General features: G+C 42.6%; 2 protein-coding genes across 4 annotated transcripts in view; one reads left to right on the top strand and one right to left on the bottom strand.

The window, feature by feature from the left end:
* The window catches only part of zdhhc16b (zDHHC palmitoyltransferase 16b), an 8263-nt gene extending 5268 nt beyond the window's left edge, over nucleotides 1-2995 (bottom strand). The window contains exon 1 of one of the 2 annotated variants that reach the window (XM_023395535.2): nucleotides 2830-2995. The gene's annotated coding sequence lies outside the window, so the exon portion shown is untranslated. The remainder of the gene's footprint in view (nucleotides 1-2829) is intronic. The other variant, XM_087170856.1, reaches the window with a different exon arrangement.
* Nucleotides 2996-3384: 389 nt separating this feature from the next.
* On the top strand, nucleotides 3385-13573 carry vps35l (VPS35 endosomal protein sorting factor like). 2 transcript variants are annotated; one of them, XM_087170855.1, is made up of 30 exons: nucleotides 3385-3474; nucleotides 4463-4562; nucleotides 4912-5094; nucleotides 5205-5324; nucleotides 5460-5484; nucleotides 6113-6189; nucleotides 6456-6584; nucleotides 6690-6774; nucleotides 6860-6916; nucleotides 7022-7118; nucleotides 7371-7418; nucleotides 7809-7902; nucleotides 7976-8176; nucleotides 8254-8300; nucleotides 8462-8573; nucleotides 8737-8853; nucleotides 8954-9007; nucleotides 9098-9178; nucleotides 9267-9329; nucleotides 9449-9534; nucleotides 9628-9708; nucleotides 9911-9974; nucleotides 10649-10747; nucleotides 10885-10962; nucleotides 11100-11214; nucleotides 11492-11631; nucleotides 11825-11990; nucleotides 12333-12451; nucleotides 12643-12789; nucleotides 12950-13573. In XM_087170855.1, the coding sequence occupies exons 1-30, from the start codon at nucleotides 3437-3439 to the stop codon at nucleotides 13046-13048; spliced, it is 2922 nt and encodes a 973-aa protein (XP_087026981.1). In that variant the 5' UTR covers nucleotides 3385-3436; the 3' UTR covers nucleotides 13049-13573. The 2 variants fall into 2 exon arrangements, with proteins under 2 accessions (XP_087026981.1, XP_023251308.2); XM_023395540.2 differs by having other exon boundaries at nucleotides 3387-3474; nucleotides 12640-12789.
* Nucleotides 13574-13700: the final 127 nt, after the last annotated feature.

Genomic DNA, 13700 nt, shown 5'->3' with positions numbered 1-13700 from the left:
CACACACACACACACACACACACACACACACACACACACAAACACCCCCACAACACCACGTGTCCCATCTGTCAAGGTTAAGCATGATGACACTGATAGGTTTCCAATTCTATCTTAATTGATAGGGTTCCACACTCGACATAAATACATTAATACGTCATTAATAAATCAACATTAATAAATCATGACCATATTAATTCTATAACATTAGTGTAATTACATAAATGTATGGAAGCCCAATTCAAATGGTTAAAAATGGCCATTATAATTTCCCAGAGTCCACAGCGACGTCTTTAAACTCACTGACTTATCAAGCCACCAGTCAAAAACCGAATGATATTCATATTACTATCATGTACGACAAAAGCAAAGCAGAAAAAATCCTCACATTTAAGAATCGAACACCAGAGAACAGTTGGTATTTTTGCTTGAATAATTACTGAAATGATTTATTACAATTAGGAATTACGAATTGATTAACTAATTGCTGCTGCACTACTCATGGTAGGACACAATTATAGATGGGTCACCTCTTTGCGTTGTAAATAGTGATTATTTGCATAATTGGTTAATCCTCAGACTATTATCTCAATTAATGAATAAATCGTTTGGTCTATAAAATATTAGAAATGAACATGCTAATAAAATATACATACTGCAGTTTCCCAGATGATACAAATTGCTTGCAACATTTTGTGATTGAAATTGAAGGTTAAATTAAACATCTTCCTGGGACGGACGTAATGGCTGAAATAAACATCATGATGTAGGAGAAAGAGAAATGTGAAAAATGAACCACCCTCTGAAGACGCATGCAGCAACACCTCTGTCCGTTGCAGACAGAGATGTTAGCTGACTACACACAGTGTTTAAAAGCACAGTATTAATCTTTGTGCTGTGTACCTGGAAGAGGCGGCGAACATTAGAGAGTGGCACACAGCAGGGCACCACAGTCTCTATGGCAACCCGCTGGCCTAAATCTGGTCTTAGAAGAAAGGAAGATCACTGCCTTGTGTGTCTGACTGTAATAAGCTTTACTTCGTCCTCTAAGTCTGAACTGGCTCCGACGCACTGGGAGAAGACGTGTCTGGCAGCTGTTACTTTTAGGCGGCTGATTTTCTGTTCAACATGATCATTTATCTTGGTGCAGTGGAACTGTATAAACACAAATCATGCAAAAATGCAAGTCAATTAATGAATTTGTCAAGTTGGAGTATATTGATTGCAGTCATTTATTAGGTATTACATCTTAGAAAAACATCTGCTGGCTACAGCTCCCAAATGCTACGATGATTTATCTTGTAAACTGTCGACGAATACCTGAGATTTCTGGCTCTTGGTCAGATTGTCAGAGAGCAGTTTGGAGACATAAGTCACGCTGGAAAAAGTGAAGTGGACACAGTTAATTCATTAACCGAACGTTAATTAGCTGACTTGAAATAATCATTTGCACCAGGCCTGTCTTGAACCTTTTTGTTTTGATCCGTTTCAGTGATTGTGTTAGGGCTGCACAGTTGGTTCTTGACCTATATACAGGTTTTTCAGCTGCTGGATCGTGGTAATAAAATGGTTTTATAATTCACAGTCTCTCCATCTCTCTACCTTCTGCTGCACAGTAATAAACTGCAGCTAAGTCACGACTTGTATACCTATAACGTAACACTGACTCACCACTTTGACATGAACCGCGGCTGCTGTTCTCTTGTGTTTTCTTTCTCTGGTAATTCCTTTGTGACAAGTAATAGTGAAGTACCGCCTCTGGATGCAAGTTCAAACTTACTGCACTCATATTAGGTTAGTTGAAATAAGACATCAAGGATGAAAACCGCTCCAGTGGAGTTATCACATCTCAACAGGGTTGTTGCTGTGTAATGTTTATATCAAGTATTGCCTGTAGTTATGGTTAATTATAATACTATGTATACCTGGAATGATTATTAATTTATTAGACGATTAATTAGTTGGTCAACTGATAGAAAATTAATCAGCTACAACTATTTTGATAGTGGATTAATCATTTCATTTCAGTATTTAAACAAAGAGCCAGAAAACCATCTGTCTCCAGCTTCTCCACTAAGAGGATTTGTAGTTTTTCTCTGCTTCATATTATTGGATGGATAAACAAAGAATATGAAGACATTACCTTGAGCTCTGTGGGTATTTTTCACTATTTTATGTCATTTTACAGACAAAATGATTAATCAATTAATAGAAAAAATAACATGCAGATTAACTATTTTTTACATGCAGCCCTAATATAGTGATATAACTGTCTTATATAATGTCTTTTCCCATTCCTAAAAGCCACAACTCAGTCAAGCACAAAATTCCTCCATTTGCTCACCATTTTGACAGCACTGACCACATAATGCCTCTGACCCTGTCAAACCCAGAACATCAAACCCAGAACATCATACATATATGTGATACATATACAAGTCCTGAGTAAAAAAGTATCTTAGTTCATCATTTCTAAGTATTTCTAAGTACCTGTAATTTGTCATGGGGCTGTAAAGAGCCCATAGAGGATCAAACACCTTTGTCCAAATGATGGATGAACAAGTCTATGGCAGAGTAGATATAAAGGTATGTGACAAACGCTCACACTGACGCACTGAATGATACTTTCATCTCATAGAAATGTCTAATCTTGACAGTCAGTAAGTACATAAACGCATTCCTTCAATTTTCTCCAGCATATCATGCTTTAACGTTAGCTAGCTAACTGCTTGTTGCCTCCAGCCACCGTCAACCCGCCCGTGTTAACGGTCCGTTTTCCACACATAAATGAGAGCGAGCCGGACTAAACGTTACATTGACATACTGTACCTGGTCAGGTGAAAGGGGGCGGACAAGCCTATGGTACCGGGCAGGGCATGGTCAGGGTAGACCGCGTTAGCTAAGGTCTCCACTGACTGACTGCAGCAAACAGTCAGCACAGCACAGCGCGGCGGTTCACACGAAGATTGTCTATTGTGCAGATGATCCACTCAGCAGTAGGAAAACTATCACGTTCTCCGGTCCGCTAACCTGGCTGTTACACAATTTTACTTTTTTTTTTTTTTTTTTTTTTTAAGTATTGTGAGTCAAGTGTCTTTCCAGTATGGGTAAATTAATCTACGGGAAGTTATTTACTGTTCTTATTATCCCCGTAAATGAATGCCCAAGTGGCACCTCTTCTCTACTCCTTTTCTTTGGTACCGGTTCGGTTTAAAGCACGCAATGCATTCTGGTCACTGAAGTTTTATTCTGCTTTAACGGTTCATTAAAACATTTCTCAACTCACGCAGTTGTTGTTACAAACGATAAAATAGTTCCTTATTATATATTAACTGTAGGAGTCTTGTGCATGATAACAATTAATATTTACCAAACCGTCCATTTGAAAAGAAAAATAACGCTTTCCACAAATTTGGCATAACCAGGAAGTACTAAGATGTCATATGATTGTAGAAAAATGGCCGCGGTGCAGTGGTAAGGTTCTGTTTTCCTATTTTAAAAAAAATCACCTTATTGTCAACTTAAGTCAATTAAATCACGTATCTATTCATATAGTGCGAAAGTTGAGAACGTAGTTGCAGTGCAAATGTTTGTGTCTGAGCTTCAGTAAAAAAGTATTGCTCGAAATAACATGTCAACGTTTTTTTAAGCAGCTTTTCAACATAAGATTTCCAGTAAAATTCAACGTTATTAAGTGTTATTATGGCTGTGCGTTTAAATCACACGCCCCGCTTTGCCCATGGTTTAGTTGCAGTATAGCAGAGACTATGGGGATGTGATGATGTTATTAGCAGGGAATTGATATAAGTGAAGTAAGAAAAATTTGCTGGCTTTTTATTTATACAAGAAAATGCCTCTACTTGTTAAATGATGTCCCACATCTTGACAGCTGTTAGAAAATACACATGCAGAGTTATACAATGTGGATTTGTCTCTCAAGTACAGAGTTGTTCCAGTTTCCAGATGTGTTGACACTGTAAACCACAGTGCTAAAAGATATGCTGACAGTCTATCATTCTTTAGAGTAATAGCAACTTGTATCTCTGTCATATGCATCCCAGACCTTCATCTTTTTGTTTAAGTCAAGCTCACATGTACAGCTGCAACAATTCGTTGATCAAAACAAGGAATTTGGTGATGTCAGCTGCAAAGTTGCAAATGTGTGTGATGTGATGGACATTTTTCATTGTTGTCTGGTGTTTTATTGACTGATTGATTTGTCATTTAATCAAGTAAATAATGATTAAAAAATAATGAAAATAATCATCAGTTGCAGCCTTAAAAACACACAGAGAAAGAGTTAACATCAAATCAATTAACTGCAAAGTAAATAAACAGTATGTTCTCTCCAGCTGCTCAATCAGAGTGTTCAGAAACCTGTGTGAGCTCACATGCTGAGGTGTCTGTCTGTCTGTCTGTCTGTCTGTCTGTCTGTCTGTCTGTCTGTCTGTTGTGTAACCAGGCGTTCCCGTGGGCGCAACTATGACACAGAACTGCAGAGGTGTCGTCCTGAAGCGGCTCCGGTTGAGTTTGGAGACTACCATCCACTCAAACCCATAATGGTATCAGTGTCATAAACCTCCTCCTCCTCCTCAACTCTCTTTATCCTGACTCTCCATCTCCAGCATGGTTTCAGCACACTCTGTCATTTGGTCAGAAATTTAGCGTTAACTGGATTACATTGATCTAAATGAATATGCAACAATTACAATTTTACAATTTTCAAGAGTTTTAAGTTTGCATTAACTTTTCATTCTTATAGCAAACACAATAAAGTGAAACGAGCTACCCAGTAGGTGGGAACACAATGTGTAAACTTGTGATGTTCATTGAAAAATAGATAGTAGTGACGATAACTGTACATAACTTGTATTGAATGAGCTCTGCCTTGACCGTCTTCACTCCACCTAGGTGACGGATACAAAGACCCGCCGTGGGGCTCGTAAAGGCAGCACCTCCTCCTCTTCCTCCTCCTCTTCCTCGGTGCCCCCCGACCCCCTAAGCTCCATGCTTGACGGGACCGACCCCTTGTCCATGTTTGCAGCCGCCTCAGCAACTGAGACTCCAGCCATGTCACACAGCGCTTCCACAGGGGTCCGTTTTCAGCTTTTTTTTCACCCTGACAAAACTTCATTACAAAATTATACCAACCCTCAGACACTAACAACAATTCAAAACTAAATGCCGAGATGTTTTGCTTCCAGGACCTGGGGAAAAAGAGGAAGGAGAAGGAGGAAGAGGCGGTGGGAGTAGACTTTGAGCACTGGTCGTCGAAGAGAGGAGAGATCCTGGCCAGGTTCACCACCACTGAAAAACTCTCGATCGTGAGTCGTTCTCCATTCTGACACCAACACTATACTACTATAAACTAAGCTATGGAAGTTCATTTTATCAGCCTGTGTGCACACGATCGTGCTTTACTGGATGGAAATATAATCAAAATTTCTTTGTCTTCACAGAATCTTTTCATGGGCTCTGATAGAGGTAAGACCTGTGTTTCCATTCAGCATTACAATTTCATAAAACTTATGGCTATATCAGTATTTCACCGCTGTTTTCAAATACATCAATCTATGTATTAACAATCTGAAGAATAATTAAAGCTGCTATAATCATCATGTTTATATTAACAATGGATTAAATAACTATGTGGATGTGAAAGGGGTTGCTCAGAGCGACCAACCCACGGATAAATATCCCCTGACTCTCTCAGCTCTGCGCATCTTTCCAGCGTCTTTTAGCTCGTTGTTTTGGTTTTACCGCCTGCGCCTTTTGTTTTTATTCACTCTCACGGCTCTCATCGGCCGCAGCAGGCAGCTGTTTTCAGTGAAGACTGAAACTGAACTGAACTGAACTGTTTGCTACTCGCTCAGCATGAAACAGCTGACAGGCAAAGTTAGCGGCTAGCTAGTGAGCGCAGTGGAGCGGCTAGCAGCTTAAGAGCCAGATATTTCCCTCAGGGGCTGATGGAGGCCAAACAGAGACAAACAGGTGGTAGAAACAAAAATAATTCATCAGTATTGCTTTATGTAACCTTTAAAAAAAAAAAAAACAATAGAGAGACTTTGCTTGTATTTACTATATTTAAAAGATAAACCTGTTGTCTCTGCAGGAAAAGCTCCCAGCCCAGGATCAGCTGTTTCAGAGAAAGTCCGCACTCGCCTGGAGGAACTGGATGATCTAGAGGAGGTAAGGCTTTTGTTTGTGTTTACGTGTACGCAGGTTTGTATTAACACTCCAGGGTGTCTGTATGTGTGCTGCATACCTAGACGCCTCAATGGGGCAAATGAGTTATTATCAGTGTTAGAACTGCTTCTTTCCCTGTCACATTATTGCTTAAATAAGCTGCACGATAGATTTTCCATTGAAGTAAACATCATTTGAGCTAAGCGAAGTGAGTCCGTGTTAGAGTAAGGATCTATTTTGGACCTGATTGTTTGTGTGTGTGTCTTCAGGGTTCCCAGAGAGAGCTGCTGAACCTCTCCCAGCAGGATTATGCCAACCGCATCGAGGAGCTGAACCAGTCCCTGAAGGAGGCGTGGGCCTCCGACCAGAAGGTCAAAGCCCTGAAGATCGTCATCCAGGTAACTCGGGGGGTGAAAATAACAGAGAGATATACTACTATGAAGACAGTGTTTGCTGGCTTTCTCTTTAAGAATATTAGCACTGACCTGTGATCTGTGTCCCAGTGCTCCAAACTTCTGTCCGACACCTCGGTGATCCAGTTCTACCCCAGCAAGTTTGTTCTCATCACTGATATCCTCGACACTTTTGGTGCGTGAAGGAGCCTCGTTTCCCTCAGTTCAATTCCTGTGAAAAAACAAAACAGTTTTCTGAGTATTTTTTCGCTTGTTTGTAGGTCGGCTGGTGTACGATAGAATCTGGACCATGTGTTCAGACCCGCGACCCTTGCCAGGTATGATCGAGTACCTACATCCTGTTGTATTTCTGGGAAACACAGTATATCTCTGTAGCGTCTGAGGTGACCCTGCATCGATTTGTTTCGTCCCTCCCTCCTCAGACTCCTTCACAGTAGAAGATGTGAACGACACGGCCAAGGAGACGTGCCTCAACTGGTTCTTCAAGATCGCGTCCATCAGAGAGCTCCTGCCCAGACTGTATCCTCCACTGACATCAGCACGGCTGCGCAGCTTCCTGGTGCGGTCTCAGGTTATCTGGACTGATCCCAGGCCTGTTTTGACTTGGACTTATTGGACATGTCATCTTGATTTGCCAGTTAGGATTTCCAATTACAATTATTTAGCCTGCTCTTCCTCAGGATTCAAACTAATCTTGGAAGTTTTTAAATTGACCCTGATCATCAACACTTACCTCATATATGTATTTGAGTCTTTAACCTCCATGGACAGATACGTGGAGGCTGCCATTCTCAAGTGCAACCGCTTCCTGAATAAATCGTAAGTTTTCACTGTTCGCTTCCTTTATTGGATTTATTATTCATCCTTTGCAACTTGATTTCTTGATTTCTCCTTACATCTCCAAAAAACCTGCCTCATAACGTTAAATTTATATTATTACTGTTAGATTCTGCATTTACCATTTTCAAGGCCTTAGTGTAAACATGTTAGTTTTGTATCGTGTCATGCACATTTTCCTTCAGCTCACAGACGGTTTGGTTTCTGTGGAAAATTTGGGATTTTGATTGAAGTTAAAAGTTTAAACAAAGTTCAGATGAATTTGTAACAATGGGCCTAGAAAATATTCCTTTCAGCAAAGTGTTGTTTTTTAAGATGAATAAAGAACATTATTGTCATTTTTGCCTCATCGTGTCCTTCCTCTCTCCGCAGTGGCATCCAGGAGACGCTCCCTCGGTTGACGGCGATGATCAGAGGGATCGGAGACCCTTTGGTGGCTGCGTACGCCAGAGCTTACCTCTGCAGGGTGAGACTTTTTGCATCTGTCAGTAGGTTAGTTACCGTACATACACATTATAAAACTCACTTTCTCCCTCCAGGTGGGCATGGAGGTGGCCCCCCACCTGAAAGACAGCCTGAACTGCAACTTCTTCGACCTGCTCGGCACCTTCCGCCAAATCGGTGGGGAGAGCGTCCAGAACCAGCTGGTGGTGCAGAGGGTGGAGGCACCCGAGTACCTGACGCTCTACTCACCTGCCATCAGCTGGATCCTGCAGTGCATCGCCTACAGAGCTCCAGAGGTACGAAGTCCTAAAAAAAAACTACCATTGTTAGTAGTTTTTTCAATGTAGTCATGCTGCTTCTCTTTTCTTTTCAGCCTCTGCTAACTGAGATGATGGAGAGATGCAAGAAACTGGGAAACAAGTGAGTGTTTTTAACAACATAATAAATAAAGAGGAGAGAAAAATGAAGTCCGTCTTTCTGCCTCAGTTTAAATTACATGAAATCTTTTACTGGTCTTTAAGATATTTTAGTTTTTCACCTCATATTATGTAGCACAACCTCTGTTCCTGTTTTTCCCATAGTGCTTTGCTGCTGAATTCAGTTATGAGGGCGTTCAGGCCGGAGTTTGTCGCAGCCAGAGCCACTGACTTCATCGGGATGATCAAAGACTGCGATGAGGCCGGCTTCCCAAAGGTCAGAGGACATGGACACCTGTAATATGATCCGTCCAATAAATTTATATATAATGATGTGGGGAGTTAAGGAAACTGAAATTTATTCTACCGCTGAGCTGATGATGTATCTGCTGAATCTGCTCGACATATAAATGGACGTTTGATTGTCGCCTCCTCTCCAGCACCTGCTGTTCGGCTCTCTGGGTCGCAGTCTGGCTTGCGCCGACCCTCCAGAATCCGAGAGGCTGACGATCCTGAATGAAGCCTGGAAAGTCATCACCAAAGTCCGCAGTCCTCAGGTACTGTGTGAAACTGAGGCTGCTTCCGCACACAGATGTTTGTTTCAGTCAGAATGTTCCAGATCATGACCGTGTGTGTGATTGTTGACGGGTTTTTCAGGATTACATCAACTGTGCCGAGATCTGGGTGGAGTTCACCTGCCGACACTTTACCGTGAGTAAAACGCAGGAGAGAGGAGGTGTTGTTTTTCATTTTCAACATTTGGAATTGGATGACAATCTTCTTCTGTCACTCTCTATCTAGAAACGCGAGGTCAACACTATTCTGGCCGACATCATCAAACACATGACCCCTGACCGAGCGTTTGAAGACGCCTATCCTCAGGTTGGCAGCTCATTGGTTCACAGGACGATTAATGCTAAAACTGCCATCTCCTCTTCGGTGACTCTGTTTTCTTTTGTCCTGCATGTAGCTGCAGTCGGTGATCAGGAAGATCCTCACCTACTTCCACGACTTCTCCGTGCTCTTCTCCATGGTGAGCGTTGGCCAGTTGAAAATACATGAAATGAGAAAAGACTCAGGACAAGCTGAAAAACGGTGACTTCCCTGCGTCCCGCTACGGCTCCACAGTATTTTTGTTTTGTTGTTTCTCAGGAGCGTTTCCTGCCGTTCCTCGACATGTTCCAGAAGGACAGTGTGAGAGTGGAGGTCTGCAGATCCATCATGGAGGTCTTCATCAAGTGAGAGAACCCCTTAAACGTTTTGGTTTAAATAATTAGATTTATTTGCTTTTGTGACAGAAAGTAACTCCTTCTCACAAACGTGTCTCGCAGACACCAGGTGGAGCTCACCAGAGACCCGGTCATCCTCAACGCCATGCTGCACATCTGCAAGACCATGCACGACTCCGTCAAGTACGGTCTTTACTTTCATAAGTGTCTGTCGTTATAGTTTTTCTTATAGTTATAAGTTTCTTTTTTAGTTAATGTCCGACTTTTCTTCTTCAGTTTTATTAATGTATATTGTTGATAAGGACAGATATTGAATCTTGCTGCTGTTCGTCTGATCTGCCCGGCGACAGTCTTCAGTTGGTAACTCCTCTGCTCTGTCGTGCAGCGCTCTCACTCTGGAGGATGAGAAAAGATCTTTGGCTCTGCTGATCAACGGCTTCATCCGCATGGTGAGAACCCTCCGACTTATGTCTGTGGTTTAAAGGATAAAGACGAGTGTCAACAAATCCCTTGAAAACAGCCCAACTGTCCATTAGTCTCTCAATATCTTCTGACCTCTTTTAAAAGGCTAAGTTTGTTTTTTTAAACAGCTGGGCACTTTAAAAGTGTCTCTGTGTCTCTCTGAGTGTTACAGAAAAACTGATGCATGCTTTTATGTGCAGCAGGCGTGATTACTGTAACGCTCTCCTGTCTGGTTCGACCCAAAAATGTAATAAATCAGCTTCAGTTGATGCCGACCAGGACCGGAAGAAGAGAACACACGTTACACCTGTTTTAAAGTCCTTACATTGGTTGCTGTGTATGTGGCACTGAATCAAGATAAACTACACTTCCCACATTCATAATTAGCACCGCAGATCTATCATGCTTTGGATACACACACAGTACTTGTTGGCAGAATCAATTCACTGTTGATTTTTTGCCTATTTATGGATCAGTTGATGGTATGAATCTAAATCGGCGTTAAACTTTACAACAGTGTGCTGTTCATCCTGTAGAGGTTAAAGCCGTGATTTCTCTTGTCACGTTTTCATATTTTCCTGTCCATGTGAAATGTCATGAATGTGATTTCAATATCACAGTTGTTGAAAGTAAAAGCAGGAAATGTTTTCACATTGTTCAGGTTTCCTTCGGTCGTGACTTTGAGCAGCAGTTGAGTTTCTGTGTGGAGGCCAGAGCCACCTTCTGCAACCTGGAGCCAGTTCTGGTGCAGCTCATTCACGTCAGTATGAATCTGGTCAAATCAGTGCATGACACTTTCTCACACACACACACACACACACACACACACACACACACACACACACACACAGACCATCATCATCATCTTCATGCTGACCTCGTCTTGTCATTTTGCAGACTGTGAACCAGCTGGCGATGGAGACCAGGAGGGTGATGAGAGGGAGTCACTCCAGAAAAACGGCGGCGTTCGTCAGGGTGAGTGAACGTACGCAGCGGGCGACCTGCGTCTGATCGATCGCTGTGTTTGGATTGGGGGGAGGAGTCCAGTGTTGGGTCCAGGCGTTGACACCTCATGGCGTAACCACGTCTCTCTCTGCCTCTCTCTCCTCCAGGCGTGCGCTGCCTACAGCTTCATCACCATCCCGTCCCTCAGCAGCATCTTCAGTCGGCTCAGCCTCTACCTGCTGTCTGGCCAGGTCGCCTTGGCCAACCAGTGTCTCTCCCAGGGTGAGCAGGCTGCTTGGTTTCAGGTTTTAAACTGGGATGATTTCCTTGTTTCAACAAATCCTAACTTTTCCTTCCTACATGTTTTCTTCTTTTGTTAAATCTCCTTTCATCCTTTCTTTGCTTTCTTCTATATTATTCCCTTCTTCCTATCATTTTATCTTTGTGTCTGTCACTGACCATCCCTTTCTCTCCTTCTCTTTTATTTCCTTCTTTGTTCCCTCCTCGCCTACCTCCGTTTCTTCCTCCCTTCCTCCCTTCCGTCCTTCCTCTCCTCCAGCGGACGCCTTCCTGAAGGCGGCGGTCAGTATTCTCCCAGAGGTTCCTCGCTCCATCAGCGTGGAGGGGAAACTTCGGTCCTCGGAGAGCTTCCTAATGGACTTCATCAACAACTTCCTGGCCACGCTTCTGGTTGTCCCGGTAACACGCTCAATTCTCTCTAATCAGCCTTCTAGTACAGAAAGATAAAGAAAATCGTCCTGTAGATCTTCCACACTCAAAGCTCAGTTATGGGTTCTCACGTGGGTTTAGAGGAGACGTGTTAGACCCATAATCCCTCACCATATTCCCTGTAGCTTTACAAATCTGTGAGTGTGTGTTTTTTCGTCTACAGGACCATCCGGAGCACGGCGTGCTCTACCTTGTCCGTGGTCTGCTCAACATGGTCCAAGATTACACCTGGGAGGACAACAGCGACGCCAAGGTGCGGGTCTACATCAGCGCTCTGCCCCTGCTGGCCGCCATGAGTCAGGAAACCTACCTGTACTCCGTCCCCAAAGGTACATGCACACACACACACACACACTGTGCACACACGTTCTATTTTCTTTCTTGAAGACAAAATCCAGATTACACAATTAATCTTATTTTTCTTTGAGCTCTTATTTTCAGAACTCCCTAATCCTGCTTCATGGATTAACCCAATATTTAATTCCTGTATAAATTTAGATAAGCAAGTTTTAAGTGTTGTAACACTTCGACTGCTTCATGATGAGAGGCTGTACTGTTTTATCTTTCTGTAAGCTGTCGTGGTTCATAGAGGGATTTTAATGTGAGCGCCGCTTTATGACGGATCTGTTCATCAAAAGCATATTTCTTTTCCCTCTCTTTCCTGGGCCCAGTGGATTCCAATGAGACACTTTATGGAGGAGACCCCAAGTTTCTATCTGAAATCAACAAGCTGTGCGAGACCCTGATCGGACAGATCCTGGATCACCTGAAGGCTCTCGGTCGGGACGAGGTGGGGACAGACACAAAGAAGCTTCTTTATTTTCTCATCATGCTGCTCAGTTTTCCAATAACTACAAGTTCAGTCATTTGTATTTATTTTTATTGCTATGACGCTGCATTCAAGTACACATGGGACAGTCCAATCATCGCCGGTTCTAACTAGCACTTGCGTTGACATCTCTGGTTGCCTCCTTGCAGCAGAGCACACGGCGTCAAGGCTCGGTGGCCTTCTCCCTGTTCGGTGTCCTGTTGTCTCACGGTGACCTGAGGAACAACAAGCTGAGCCAGCTGGCCATCAACCTGTGGAACCTCAGCCACAAACACGGACACTGCGAGACGCGAATCTCAGTGAGTTCACACCCACGCCTCAAACATATTCCAACGCATTTCCTCAAACGGCTCTACCCGTGAATTATTCAAATGTTAAACGTTGTAGTCTCACATCTTTAGCCACCTCCCTGTGCGAACGCGGCCTCACCGTGTTCCCGTCTCGCTCCTCCTGCTCCAGGTTCGCACCCTGGAGTACATCAAGCACCAGGCTCAGCAGCCCAGCATGACTCACCTGTCGGACACGGTCCAGAGGCTCACACTGCAGTCCCGCACCTGAACACCAGCCTCTGCCAGCTTTGTCAAAACATTTGTGCACTACACGTCAGGTTTGTGTAAATAAAAGGTGACAGGAAGCACAAAGAAGAAGAAAAAAAAATGCCTTAATGTATTTAGTGTGAGGAGACTTTATGGACATTTGAGGTTGTGAATGGAGAAAAATCCCTTTGGATGCTACAGATTCTCACCCAGCTCGGATCAATCGGATCAGCATTTTCAAGGCTAAAAACAGAAACTGATTCAGCTATCATAGGGAGCTGTCACAGACGATTAAAGCCTGCAATTAAAACCTTTAGAAAAAATTATTTAAAGATCAAATGATTCAGTTTGCAATGAAGAAAAATGACATTCCTCTGCAGGTGTTCTGGTCTTTAAGTCTCGTCACAGATGGGCGACTCATTATTTTCATCTATCACCATACATACAATATATATTATGTAATAATATCGGTTTAATTATAGTTTTAACATGTTGTCCTCTTCATGTATTTGTAGAAAATAAACATTCATTCTGCTTTGTATTTAAACACCGATCATGTTTATGAATGTATTTTTAACGTTGCTTATCAACTGCAAATATTTCTTTTCAGTCTTTCATTACAGTCTTTATAGTTATTATATTTATAGTAACGCTCCATCTGTCAGCTGTTTGAT

The sequence above is a fragment of the Seriola lalandi genome, unplaced genomic scaffold, assembly GCF_002814215.2.
Source record: "Seriola lalandi dorsalis isolate HSWRI2012SDOR001 ecotype SW California unplaced genomic scaffold, Sedor1 jcf7180002054965, whole genome shotgun sequence".
NCBI classification, from domain to species: domain Eukaryota; kingdom Metazoa; phylum Chordata; class Actinopteri; order Carangiformes; family Carangidae; genus Seriola; species Seriola lalandi.
Note: the sequence above shows the minus strand (reverse complement) of the source record. Positions and strands in the feature narration are given on the sequence as shown.

Coding starts and splice junctions, on each gene's coding strand:
- vps35l (XM_023395540.2), top strand. CDS start 3,437: ATGTCATATGATTGTAGAAAAATGGCCGCGGTGCAGTG. Junction 6,190..6,455: donor AACTGGATGATCTAGAGGAG/GTAAGGCTTTTG, acceptor GTGTGTCTTCAG/GGTTCCCAGAGAGAGCTGCT. Junction 9,179..9,266: donor TTGAAGACGCCTATCCTCAG/GTTGGCAGCTCA, acceptor TCCTGCATGTAG/CTGCAGTCGGTGATCAGGAA.